The 14,799-nt window shown below is 41.2% G+C and overlaps 1 protein-coding gene across 1 annotated transcript in view; it reads right to left on the bottom strand.

Moving 5' to 3' along the window:
- LOC147898129 (hyperosmolality-gated Ca2+ permeable channel 1.2-like) overlaps nt 1–14,799 on the bottom strand; it is a 56,987-nt gene continuing 42,188 nt past the window's right edge. The window contains 2 exon segments of the mRNA XM_087378858.1: nt 1–288; nt 373–504. Coding sequence (XP_087234984.1) covers nt 1–288; nt 373–504 — 420 coding nt within the window.

Below are 14,799 nucleotides of genomic sequence, written 5' to 3'. Positions count from 1 at the left end.
CTATGACAAAAACCTATGACACTCTTCAAGAACTTGGTCCATAAAAACTTCCTTTGCAAGCCACCCAATGAAGGCATGGTCACTTGATGGCATTCCATAACTATTCTTCAAATTTAAATCAGACCCAAGTAAAGATAATGATGAAAGCTGCCTAGCCTTGCTGTAAGAAGCAATGGCCACTTGATACAACTTGTCTAGTGTAATTTTAGTAGTTGTGTCTTCATATGGCAAGGACCATAATTTGTGAAACCAATCTTTGCCATGTGCAGGACTTATTATTGACAAAATCTGTGAAAACCACACAAAAGAAATTCAGCGTGACATTTGAAAGCAATGCATAGTAATACTAGACAAAGTGTAATGCACACTCACCCTATGCACCTTTCTCATATATGTTTGAGTGAGTGTTCTTTTAATACCAACTATTTTAACAACTCTTTCATCTTTATCCATTCCAGGAGGCAGCTTCTTACAAGCTGCTTCAAAATCAGATTTCCACTTGCCCTACAAAAGCAAGTATGCAGCAAAGCTATAATTCAAACTATATAGAGGAAGTGATGAAGCAAAAGCAAAAGGAAAGAAAGCATGAGGTAGAAAGTATAAGAACTCATAGCATAAACCATGCGACCAAGAATAGCCTGTGTGAGGGGATACCAAACCCTTCTTCCTTGACCAATCTCCTTTTGCCGTACAACCTCAATATTTTTCTTTTCTTCTTCCATGAAATCCTCTAGAAATACTTGTGCATCACAACTAACAAGTGTACGGACAATGGAATCTATTTTAGCATTAAAGGTGAAAATAGAAATATGTGCTTGAAACAACTAGTGGAAGAAAGAAAGATGATACTCACAAGTTAAACCTTTGTAAAGTTGCAATCAACCTCAACTCATTGTCAGGCTCTGGAGCTATAATATGTGCATGAATCCTGATATGCCTTGCCTTGTTATTAACAAAGACCTCCCCAATGCTTTCCATCCATGAGGCAGTTTGATGGTTTCCCTCCCACACATATAACATCTTGCAGGACAAGAATTCCCATGCAGGAGTCTGTTGAAGCTCATGCTCAAACTCATCATTCACAGCATGCCAATGCTTATCCCATGAAGCTCTTATCTCATCGTCCACCTCTTTGGTTGTCCCATTAGACATCCCAACTGAAATAATAAAGGAACCCTTTGTATGGACATATCCCTCCATCTCAAATGCTCTCTTGAGAATGGAGAGGTCATTCCTAAGTTGTCTCACCTTAGGGTTAATAAGTAATCTGCACAAAGGGATACGGGGAGGTACCATTCCTCTATCAATAGTTATGGACTCAAGAAAATCACTTCCAACATTACTATCCATTGATTCAAGGACAAATTCATCACCTTTTGTATCAACCTTAGCCTTTCCACTATCCTTCTTGCTAGCAGACTCTTTCTCCACCAACATCTCTTCAACCTCCTCTGCATTTGGAGATTTGGCTTGCGTGTCAGCAGATGTGGGGGATGGTGTTGTTGGTGCTTGCTCTTTCTTTTTAGGAGTCTTTTTCTTCTTACCACCAGCCTATCCACCTATTGGAGATTTTCTCTTTCCTGACCTAGTCATGACTTCTAGCATACATAAAAGAAAATTGGATATTAGATCTCAGGCACCATTCATTTTTTATTGTACTTTGAGGAAAAGAAATCCATTGAATGAACAATGAATCAAAGAATGCAACTGACCAAAAGAGAAATACCTGGTGATCTTGGAGCTTGGGCTGATACCACAAACAATTCAGTTTCCAATATTCCAACCAACACTCTAGAAAGAGAGATTCAAGAAAGTCATGAATATGTATTGACATAGGAGCATAAGAACATCAAAGAGCAACCATAGTGTGAGAAAAAACTAATGCACAATCCCCCTATTCCACCCAAATTGAAATTACAAAAGGAGAAATTCCTAAGGAGCTAGGACCTCTGTCCCATTCCCCCAAAAAATTCAAATCTCCAATATCCAAAATGACAACTTGTATATAGTGATTGAAGTAAAGTTAGGAATAACTATTCACATAGCAACTAGAGAATTATGAAAGTAAAGATTTTTCATGTGAAGCATGCATCCTAAAGACTATAGGATATAGCAATTTATTCAAAAACATCAAAATTTAATTCTATACATACATGCAACCAATTAATCATTCTGAAGTGCACTACGTGTGCTTCTCCTCAACCCAAGGGAACACCTAAATGAAATCATTATGCATGGGTTAATGTGGCTCCAATGCTGTACTAAAGTGATGCATACCCATTTGAGGGCATGCTCCATAACTTTTTTTTGATTTGTTGAAAACCAAAACAGATTAAAATTATGGAATCCAAACTATTGGGACTAGTGCATGGTGGTCTTAAAACATTGATAGTTGTTGGTATTGGTATCTAGATTCACCCTAAAATGGGGGCCTATTTGTGTTTTGAAGCACTTTAGGCCACATTGCACTTGTTTGGGATATCCAAGTCTGCTAACGTGTATCGCTAGAGGGGGGGAAAACCAACGGCTGAAATTTGCTACTCCCATGAATTTTAAATTTTCACACCTCCCGCCCATCAAATCTTGGAAGATTAAGTACCTGCAACTTGCCCTCACCCTACAACCCACACGCACCTTGACGTGACCTTGCACAGAATTTGGTTTGCCATTGTCTTCTTTCAGGTAAGTCTTCTATTCTTTGCTTGCCCCATCAGCTAGCTTCTCTAGTTCTATTCTAGATAGATCATGCCCATGGTGTCAATGGCAACATGCAGCTCACCATGGCTTGCAAGAGAAGCAGACAAAGGCTGCGAGATAAGAAAGTCGAAAAGCTAGGTCAAGGCACAAGGAACAAAGTGCGGGTTGAGGAAAGTGCTGGCATGGTATCGAATCAGTAATGAAAGACACTTTTACAGCATTTGTGAAGGGAGAAACAACGAGAAGAAATAAGACTCCTTGCAGAGTAGCAGCAGCAAGAAGCGGTTGTAGATGCACACATTTGATCATTGCCATCGGAGCGAAGAACATGAGCTATGGTGTCATGATTGGTGGGAGCATTCCAGGAAGCAACATTAGGACATTCAAGTGATTACTAGTATTAAGTCTTCACAAGCTTTAGCCTGCACCCTAAAGTTCATAGAGTAAAAGCCCTACCAACACCTCAAGAGATGCACGTCCAAGAGGCGATGCTCTCTAACCTAAGAAATGGCCTACAGAAAGTGAAAGGGGTACACAACTTAGATCAACTAGCTACAAAGAGGGCAACATTAGCTATGTTGGTGTCCCTTGAAACAAAGGAGAAAGGGCTTGGGAAAACAATGTCAAAGATGTTTTCAATCAAAAGGACGAACGTGGCTCCAACAGTTGAACGTAGAGCAAAAGCAATGCATGATCATCCCGATCCTAGAAGTTTGTGGGCTTCAACAAAATGGAAGAAAAGGAGAGATAGCCTAAGTGCGGAAGTCATTGCTATAGTGTTGACGATGTTTTGGCACAAAAATACAAGAGTTTCTCCAAAAAGAAAGGACATCTGTAAGAACCAAACAAAACAGAAGGTGTTTGAGGAGCACATCATACACATGCTAGATACAACGCAGGTCAGTGGTGTTGTGAGATGAAGTTGGGGGTAATGAAACTTCACGCACCTCTTAGCTTCCTGCTCTTCCCAATCTTAATAATAGAGACCCTTATCACTTGCAAAGAGAGATGAAGAAAATACTTTCATGCAAAGAAAACCACAACATATCTTTCTCCTTGCTTCCCTTAGAGGAGAATGAATATGGTAACATCCCAAGTAACGTTGTAGTCTAGCATCAGGAGAAGAAAAGGATCCACAGAGGCCATTATCTCACCAAGCCGGTCGGCACCAAAGAGAAGAGCAATGCGTTATTGGAAGAAGATCTTTTGGCTCAACATGACATGAACTACTATCTATCTAGGGGCTCAAAGGGGCTGATTTGGCTGGATGGGTGAATTCTGGGAAAACATGGCACCTCCTTCATAGAAGCCTCTAGAAATGGCTCAAAATCATTCTACAAACTACTAGAAAACACGAACATATATAACTTCCACCATAAAACTAATATCAAAAATTAAAGTACATATAGGATGTGCCTTAAAGTGAGCTTCGTACTGATTTAAGTTTCGTTGAAAACAGATAACCGGTTGAAGAGATATGGACGGTTTATTGAAAGGGGGTAAAAACTACCATAGAAATAAATAGTCATACACAAAGACTCATAATTTCTTGTCCTAGACCCAATAAAAAAAACTAATTACATGGGAGGGAGACCCTTAAAGAGAGCTTTGCACTGATATAAGTTTCATTGAAATCGGACCACCAAGGAGAAAGTTATAGGTCCAATACTGAGAGGGGGTCTGCCATCTGTCCATGCAGATTTCACCTAGGCAAGCTACTCCCTCAAGGCTCCACAATTATCAATGATCCAATACCCCTAGAATTCGTCTAAAAGAGAGGAATAAGTTTGCATTGTGGCTCTAGAAACGGATGGACCATGTGTGCACAGTGAGCGGCCGAACAAGAACTACTTTAGAGACTTGAATAGAGAGAGAAAAGAACATAAGAATGGAGAAAAAGAAAGGAGACTCAAGGAAGATGATAAGGAGTGACTTTCATTGCCATGAGAGTAAGACTCCACTCAAATACACTCAAAATACTATAAACACAAGGGAGAAGAAGAGGTTTCATACATACAAGAGGGAGCGGAAGCTCCAAGGCTACTCATAAAGAGAGAATAAACTAGAGAGAGATGGACTCAAGAGTCTACATAAGAGAATATCTGCAAGAGGGAGAGAAGGATCATGGAAGAGGCTTGAGGAGACTAGAGCTACAACAACATGTGGCCTAATGGTGGAAGAGATGATGAACAAGGGAGAGGAGGGCTCCTTTTATAGAGATTTTGTCACCCTCCTTCACCCATTTACAATTGTTGCCTATAGATTCCTTTCCCCATCAATCACATAAGCCCGTATGTCACCATCCATGTCCTTTTTGGCTAATCTTGCCATGTGTCCCATTAAAAGATGCTCAAGACTCTTAAAATATTGAGAAAGTCAAGAGTCTCCCCACAAGGAGCCCATAGGGACCCTCTCTTTTCCATATGTCCACATCCTTCTTATTCCACATGGAAATTCTAGAAGGATTCCTCTTGACTCCACACTCCTCCACATGCCTTCCACACGCTTGGCATGTGATCTCTCTTATATTATTGGAATACATGGACATGACTCACTCTTCCTATTTTCTAAAAACCCCATAATATCCCATACACAAATAACTCTCACCCCATACCAAGGTATTTATAATTCATACCTATGGTATTTACAATGATCCATTCCACTCATCCTCTCAATCCCATACAATATCTTAGAAAATAGAAATAAGTGAGAGCTGCTAGGCTATCACTTGATACTCAAACTCTTATCAAACATAGAAGAAGACAATACCAATGCCAAATAAAAAATATCAATTTTTGGCATCACATCTCCCCCCCCCAGCAGATCCTCCCTAGGGATAGAGAGGGTCTACTGGCCCTCAAGGTGGTCGATCATAGAAGAATTTAAGGTGATACTCATTGGTGTGTCTGGGTATCACCATGCCATCAACGTCCTCAAGCTAATAGGTTCCATTGGTGACATTCATTTACATCCTTATGGAGGCATGGCCAAAAGTAACCAATCTCTACTTCTATTATGGAGTTAACCCCTCGAGGGGGTCACTATGTAAAAACCCTCTATATCGCGTGCGTTCAAAGCCTATTTCTAAAATCCCTTATCTATAAAATTTTCATAAATAAAATGTACCATTTTTCTATACAAATTTGTAAATTTCTCCCAAAATTGTTTTAAATACTCCCTTATGTAAATTAACTTTTGTAAAATATAGATATTAAAAATTTCCTTCTGTTGAACTCACATGATAGGGTTACATATGATGAGTGACCCCCCCAAGGTTAACCCTCGAGGAAACATGCCTTCTTCCACATATTGATGAACATCTTATAGTTCTGGCCATCCAATGTCTACCAAAGAAGCCACCCTTCGGTCTTGTACTACAATGGCTTGAGTAGCCAAATCATTTGCCCTTTGATTTTCTTTTCTGTTTATATAAACAAACTTGCAAAAATAAAATTGACTACATAGTGCCATAGCCTTTTGATTAAGCTCCTTCAAATGAGGACTTCTTGTCCTATAATTCCCTTGCATTTCTTTATAATAAGTTGTGAATCTCCTCTTACTTCCAATTCTTTAACTTGACGTTGAAGACAACCCTCCAAACTAAGAATCAAAACATTATACTCAGCTGCATGTTAGTTGTGATACCTGGAAGCTTTTGTCCTCTTGCCCACACCTCTTGACCTTCAGAATTCATCAAGACTATCCCTTTGGCTCCTTGTTGGCATGAAGCACTAAAAGCCCCATCAAAATACAAAACAAGAGCTGTTGGTGGTGTATCCCTTTCATCTTTAATGTTCTTCTTACATTTCTTCTCTTCTCCTAGATCCTTCCGTCCTATGAGCAATTTTGCCATAGTGGACCTAGTGGTATTTTCAGTGTGACGAAAGAGAAAGAGAACTCTTGAAGCTCTGACAACCATTTTGCAAATCTCCCCCCAGGATTAGGCTTGCGAACTAGATATACTAATACAAACTGAGAGGTAAGGAAGAAAAATGGTCGAGCTAATAAATAGGAGTGAAACTTTCTAATTGAAAACACCAAAGAGACAGCTTGCTGCTCCATTTCTTCATACCTTGTTTCCACCTCTATAGGCTGTCGACTGGCATAATAGATGGGTTGCATTCTACCTGCCTCTCCTTTTTGTAGCAATACAGCAACAACTGAATGCAAAGATACACTTGGATTTACATAAAAGTCTTGAGACCAATCAGGGAGCTTCAATATTGGGCCCTTACTCATGGCCTCTTGAAGTTGCTAAAAAGACTCTTGTTGCTCCACACCCCATTGGAAAGAAACTCCTTTTCTTGTCAACAAGTTCATGGGATGCACTATCTCTGTGAAATCATCACAAAAGTGTTGATAATACTTGCTCTTTCCTAGAATTCTGCGAACACCAGTGACACTCTCAGGACTTGGCAATGCCATCATTACTTGAACCTTGTCAAGATCCATTTGCAAGCCTTCTTTAGAGACAATATGCCCCAACAAGGCTACTTTTGTTTGAGCCAAATGACACTTGCTAGGATTTAGACACCCTTTTGCTTCATCAATCCTAGCTAAGGCCATCTTTAACTTCTCCATGTGATCCATGTAAGAAAACAATACAATGTCTATGCTCAACAGATAACAGGATTTCATATGCAAGAGAGAAAAATAGATAGTATGGAGAATAAAAAATTTGATTACTATAAAACTGATACAATAGATGGTGCTGCCTCCCAACCGTGCGCTCCTATGTGAGAAGCTTCGATGGCATGCTGGAAACAGTAGAGGACGGAGGCTGGATGCTAAGGAATCAAGGTTGCTATAGCCAGTGATGATGATGGGCTTCATGGGCTTGCTCTTATATAGCCACCAGTCAAAGTCAGTTAGACCCAATCGAGAGACCGACCCAGTCGGCCCAAAACGACCGATTGGAGGTTGGTCTTGAAATAGGCCATCGACCACATGTTAGAACCATGGCGCAGAATAGAGCATCTAACCAATCGGTCTGCGTTTGGCCCAGAGCCATCCGGGATCATCTGGGGCTCCAAACGGGCCCTGCAGCCCGAGAGTGGGCTACCTTGGGAAATGCTCCATCTACCTCAGTGCAGTCAGTCATGGGATGCCTTCCTGCACTTGCATGTAGCCTAGTTGGTAGTGTGCCAACTCTATCTAAAGCCGTCCAGCCATCAGGCCACACATGGCCCCCATCTGTTGTCCAAACTAGGACCTACCGGATAACCAAGCTACTCAAATGCCTTCTCCTCATATGGGGGACTTACAAGTAGAGTTAGCTAGTTCCCGCGTAGTTACACGAGAGTGGAGCATTGATATCTAACACCCCTACTTAATGTCCACCCGCAAGTGAACTTACTTTTTCGTCCCAATGCCAAGTCGATGAAGATGCCTCTCCAGCAAGTCTTTTCTAAGAGCCTTCGTGAAGATGTCTGCAGCATTCTCTATAGTCAGACAGTACACCAAGTCGACCTCTCCATCCATGATGAGCTCGTGTACAAAGTGATATTGAATCTCAATGTGTTTTGTGCAAGCGTGGAACACAGGGTTCTTTGCAATTGCCATGCAACTTTGATTGTCACATGATAACTGTGTAGGCTTGTTCTGCACTACACCCATGTCCCCTAGAATCCTCCTCAACCACACTTTCTCACAAGAGGCAAAACATGCTGATTTATACTCAGCCTCGGTAGAACAAAAAGCAACTGTGGGTTGCTTCTTGCTGACCCATGACACAGCTCTAGATCCAAGTGAGAAATAATAACATGTCACTGATCTCCTACTGTCCACGTCTCCTGCCCAATCCGAGTCATAGAATCAGGTCAAGGTGTTGCCCTTGGTATAGGTGATGCCATAATCAAGTAAATAGAAATGCATTAGTCCGAGGTCTGTCATTTCAAACTCTCTTCCTAGCAACTACTTTGTCTACGAGATCTTTTCTTCATGGTTCCCTGTTATGACAAGGTCATCCACATAAAGGACCACAATCATACACCTGCCTCCTTCTTTGTAGATATATAAATTTGCATCAGATGGGCTCCTCCTGAACCCGTTTTGTAGAAAGTAGGCATCAATCCACTGGTATGATGCTCGTGGGGCCTGTTTTAGCTTGTAAAGTGCCTTCTTCAATTTATAGACTTTACCTTCTGAACCGAGGATCACAAAACCTGGTGGTTGTTCCACATATACGGGATCTCATATGCAAGAGAGAAAAGCAGATAGTATGGAGAATCAAAAATTTGATTACTGTAAAACTAATACAATAGATGGTGCTACCTCCTAGCCATGCACTCCTATGTGAGAAGCTTCGATGGCATGCTAGAAACAGTAGAGGACGGAGGCTAGATGCTAAGGAATCAAGGTTGCTGTAGCCAGTGATGATGATGGGCTTCACGCGCTTGCCCTTATATAGCCACCAGTTGTAGTTAGTTAGACCCAATTGGGAGACCGACCTAGTCGGTCCAAAACGGTCGACTGGTAGTCGAAATAGGACACTAACCACACGTTAGAATCGTGGCATAGAATAGAGCATCTAACCACTCGTGTTCAGCCCAGAGCCATCTGGGATCATCTGGGCTCCAAATGGGGGCCCTGTAGCCTGAGAGTGGGTTGCCCCAAGAAATGCTCCATCTACCCTTAGTGCAGTCAGTCATGGGATGCCTTCCCACACTTGCATGTAGCCTAGTTGGTAGTGTGCCAACTCTATCCGAAGCCGTCCAACCATCAGGCCACACATGGCCCCCATCTAGTGTCCAAACTAGGACCTACCAGATAATTGAGCTACTCAAATGCCTTCTCCTCATATGGGGGGCTTACAAGTAGAGTTAGCTAGTTCCCACATAGTTACATGAGAGTGGAGCATCGATATCTAACAATCCATGCGCCGAGAATAAATGCAAAAATCATCCAAAAACACCCTTATGAACTTTCCCAAGTAAGGCTCGAGCACTTGACTCATGAACCTTTGAAATGTAGCTAGTGCATTGGTCAACCAAAAGGCATCAGTTTGTATGCAAAAAATCTCCAAGGTGTGACAAATGATGTTTTCTTTTGATCTTCCTCCCAGATACGAATTTGAAAGTACCCAGGATACCCATCACATACAGAATACGTCTCATGCCCTACTACTTGGTCTAGTATTTCATCTTGGAATGGCAAAGGAAAATGTTCCCTCTTAGTGCATGCATTCAAAGGACGAAAGTCCACACAAAGCCACCACTTAGTTCCTTTCTTTGGTGTGACAACTATAGGAGATATCCATTCTGAATCATCAACAGGAAAGATGAATCCCACCTCAAATAGTTGTGTTACCTCTTTCTTTAGTGCCTTAGTGGATCACCCCAATTGCCTTAAGCGTTGCACAAGTGGCTTGCTTTCTAGCTTCAACTCAATCTTGTGCTCCATAAGAGAGTCTAGTCAAACTTGTGAATCGCTTATTTTGCAAAGAGACATAAATCATCTAACATATCCAAGTACTGGAGCTTCTCACTACCTATCGATAGAGAATCACCAAGAAGCTCTTCATTGCGTTGGCATCGTTTAGTGTGCTCCACATCCTCCACATGAGGTGTCTCTATAGGATCTTCTTGTACCACCACCTTATTCCCCCCTGACTCATCCCAATCAGCACCAAGATAGACCAAAGGCCACTTCTTCCACCTCACCCTCTGAGCTGGACTCCTCGGAGCTACACGTTGTCTCTTCTTCTTCATCAATTAATAAGTCAGAGCTCGAACTCTCTGATGTTGAAGACTCCTCCTCGTCAACTTCCTTTTTGTGACTTTTGATGTTGTAGTGCACCTTCTTATCCTACAAAATCAATTCTCTAGCATCCACCTTTTGAACAGCCTTCACCTTGCATAGCCAAGGCCTTCCCAAAATCAATGGATAGGCACGTGCATCTGGCTTGGTAGGGATCACCTAAAAAGTAGTCGACACAGAGATTCCACATACATCCACTTCTAGATTCTTCACAACTCCCAAGGTGTTAACCCTAGTGTTGTCAGCCAATTTGATGCGATAAGGAGAGGTAGTACTAGAGTATTTTAAATCAGCATCTATCATGGTCTTCTCACTCATGACATTAATCGATGCACCTCCATCAATGTACACATTAGAAATCACTTGAACCGCAATGATCACATCAACCATAGGTACATCATCACCAACATCTATATCTACCTTTTTAATAAGAGGAATGGCACTTTTGTTCTTTGACACTCTTGTGCTTGCTAGCTTTCCCCATTCTTTTCGTAGTTTTTGAGACAAAGCAAGTAGTTGACCAAAGGTGATATGAGCTTCCTTTTCTTTTAAATGCCAAGCTTGATCCAAGTGAAGGCTCCAAACAAGCCACAAGTGAAGGCTCCAAACAAGCCACAAGTGAAGGCTCTAAACAAGCCACCCATCCTTTCAAAGTGCAGTTTGAGCTGAGAAGCCAACCCTTTAGTTAGAATACCTATTTCAGTTTCCACCATGGGCGAACTTGGAGGAGGCAAACATTAATTGGACCCTCACAATTGGTACTCAGGATGATGAACATTTGAATAGGAATTATTTATACATATAAAGCATTGCAACTATTAGTTTAATGAGAATTGAAGCAATGTACATAAAGTCTCGTCAACAATGACATCTCTTGAAGACTATTAATCTTCTCTTAAGTAGATAATACAATTTATATGCTTTACGTTCTTCTTGGGAAGTATACGCTACTCCAAGTCTTCAATCTTCAAATGTAACACAATCATAAGTTTCACATATTAGGGACCCCGAATCAGGCACACAAAAGCAACATGGGTAATTGGTTTAGATCAATTGGCCATATTAAAACTATTGAATGGGTTTTGACAACTAAACTTTCCACCATCTAGACACTATAAACATGCAACATGACTACTATCTACAAAATGTTTTTGTGCAAGCAATAGAAATCTATCTCACTCAAATTTACATAGTTTTGAATTGGTTTTCTTTTGGTTCAGAAATGTTTTAAAATGCAAGGTCCCATATTGCAAAATATAGGTGTCCATGAAACGTATTTAGAGGAACTGTCTAATTATCTTGTTCTTTCTTAGTGTCATACGTGGTTGGATGCTTCCTATGGAAGTGAGGGATGTCAACTAGACTCGCATTAACCCTTTACAAAGAATACATGAACATCCACCACATGGGCACAAATAGATAAGTTACATGATATCAAGAGTCCATTTTGACAGAGTAGGATGTGGTAGCCAAGAGGCAAAATGTACAAATGCACCATATTTCCACCAATATAGATATGCAATGCGTACACAAGGAAGATGAAAAATGCACAATGCAACATATTTCCAAGATTGTAGATATGCAATAGGCATAGATACAATAGTCTAGATATGCCACAAGTACATGCAAGAATCTAGATATGCAATAAGTACAATAGTCTTTCAAATCTAAGCATGTAAAAAAGCATCCTAGCATGTCATCTCCACACTTATTTATAGTGAAGTTTCGAACTAGATTTGCAAGTAATTTTGAAGTATGTTTTAGGTTGTAGGTTTTTGTGATGCATGACGAAAATTTCAAATTCTTCGATGATCTTGTTGCATGAACTCATCCACACTTGACAAGACATCGCTATTGAAACCTTTGCCCTTCTCACTGTGCAAGAATTCATCTTACTACGGTGTTCCTCTTCCTGATGTTCCTCATCTGCTTCTTCCTTGCTTTCTTCTTCTTCTTTTGCTTTACCACACCCCCGTTTAGCCATCATTACCTCTCTTTCCTCATCCCTTCAAGAAGCTTCTAACAAGGATACTTGTTTTTCTTCTTTCTTTCTCAATCTAGGACACTTGGGGCGATAGTGACCTTTTTCATTACATTCATAGCAAGTGACCCCACTCTTATCTCGAGGTCTATCCTCACTCTTTGGTGCTCTAGGTTGTCGTGCATTAACCAAATGCAATTTCAAATCAGCAAACTCTGCCATCAATTGGGAGATATTATGATCTAACTCAGAGGACTTTGGTACCTGAGGAGTGCCCATTACCTCCACCTTAGGAGTTGAAGCTATTGAAGACATAAAAGAGTATTTGATCTTTAGAGAAGCTTCTTTGTTGGTCACAATGCGAAGTGCCTCCATGTATGTTGTTGGATCTTTAGTCATTACTTTTGAGCGAAGATGAGGCTCCAAAACCATAACAAATTTTCTCATCTTTAAGTGCTCCATCCTTGAGAGACTTTGAGGGGCCGATGATGCAGATGCCACAGCTCGCAAAGCTGCCCTTTCATACTTTGTCCATAAAGTTTCATATCGGATTGCCAACCCAGAGACCATCTCACCCTCTCCTTGATAGAACCGGTCCAATTGCAACATCAAAGCATTTGGTGACTCCACTACCCGAAATCTCTACTTCATTGCTGCCATCACTTGGCCCCAGTCCTCCTTGGTGGAGTCTGGCAAGGCCTCATGCCAACTCAAGGCTACACCTTCAAGAAAATCAGGCAATATTTCCATCCGATCCTTCATGGACCATCCAAAAAGTTAGCATCCTCAAACAAAATCCCGAAGATAAGACTCCAGGTCTTCCCCTTGGGTCCCTCAAAACACTGGAATCTTCAACATGATGAAACACAAAAAGAAAACACCCAAATCCAACTAATGTCCCGAACAAGATCCCACAGAGCCTTAGTATACCAAGACCAACTTATTATGCATAACCACTTGTTGAAAACCCTCCACAATGTGATCCTCAACAAAATCTTAAAAAATAAGTGACTAACCAGCACCATGAAAACATTGTGTATACATGCATTCAAGAATCACCCTTCTCACAATTGGAAGTGCACATAACAGCTTTAAGATATTGTACTCTTCATCATTTGCATAGCAAAAGAAGTTGAAAGCATTGAGAATCACCACTCTGTTGAGAGTTCATGCTCAACATCATGTGATCATGTGTGCATAGCACCATAACATGATCATATGTGCATAGCACTAACCTTATAGAGTGCTATAAAGGAAAGGGTTAGATCCCCTAACCTTAACCCTAAAAAGGTTTTTATATATTCTATTTTTTCAACTAAATCTAGTGTACAGTTAGTCATTTGTGGTGTGCTTTCTAGCTGTTCCCTCTCTCCTCATCTCCACTCTTCTCCTTTCCCCTCTTCATATTTTGTCATGGTATCAGAGCTCTTTTGCCTTCTGCTGAGGTATTGTGATTCCTGGGAGTGCGAAAGAGATTGAGAGATTGAGAGGTTTCTATCTTTCATTCCGTTGATGAAAGATTTCCATTCATGTGAGAGGAATTTTCGTCCGTTCATCTCCTTTGAGAGTTCATTAAGAGAGAGAGAAATTTCATTCATTCAGTTCACTTCGCTTGAGTGAAGAGATTGCCATCCATTTGGAAAGAGAGTTATGTTGTTCTTCATTCTCAAGGTTCATTTCATGAGAGAATGGTCCTGTGAGGTCTCTTTCTAATTTATAAGTTCATTCTTCTCTCCCGATTGTAGCATTTTGAGCTCGTGTTCAACATTCCTTGAGTCGTCTCTTCTATTCTCTATGTATTCTTTATGCTCAAAGAAAATAGAGACAACTCTACTCTCTAAGCAATTGCCAACCTCTCCAAGCGACAACGCTTCCAGCACTAGAAGAAGACCCTCCATCCACCAACGACTGGCTCACGGTCTCGGCTCCCATGAGACAGCATCAGCCTTCTAAGGATCCACAGCTCTATAGTCTCCAGCACAGCTGCCTCTCCAAACAAACACTAGGTGACTCAACTAAGGCAACCTTGCAATAGATCTCACAACGGGATCCTACAATGGTGGCTTTGCATAGCTCCCTGGCTCTTCATCGATCCGCCAAAATAGCTCCTTCTCCAATGGCTGCTTCGACTCCAAGGCGACCTCACAGAGAACTGCCAACATAATTTGGCACCCAGTTCCTGTCTTCCCAAAGCACCTTCTCCAACAAGGCTCCACCACGAAGCTCTCAACGTAGCTTCAACTAGCCACAGATATGGGCTGCAGCCACGGGTTGCATCTCCTGCAACAACAGTGCCACCAGACGACCAAACTCTATAGTTCCAACACTCTACAATGAGCTGCTCTCACCGACAATAACCACGA

The sequence above is a fragment of the Dipteris shenzhenensis genome, chromosome 9, assembly GCF_047967505.1.
Source record: "Dipteris shenzhenensis isolate YYH24624 ecotype China chromosome 9, Dip_SZ_1.0, whole genome shotgun sequence".
NCBI lineage: Eukaryota > Viridiplantae > Streptophyta > Polypodiopsida > Gleicheniales > Dipteridaceae > Dipteris > Dipteris shenzhenensis.
Note: the sequence above shows the minus strand (reverse complement) of the source record. Positions and strands in the feature narration are given on the sequence as shown.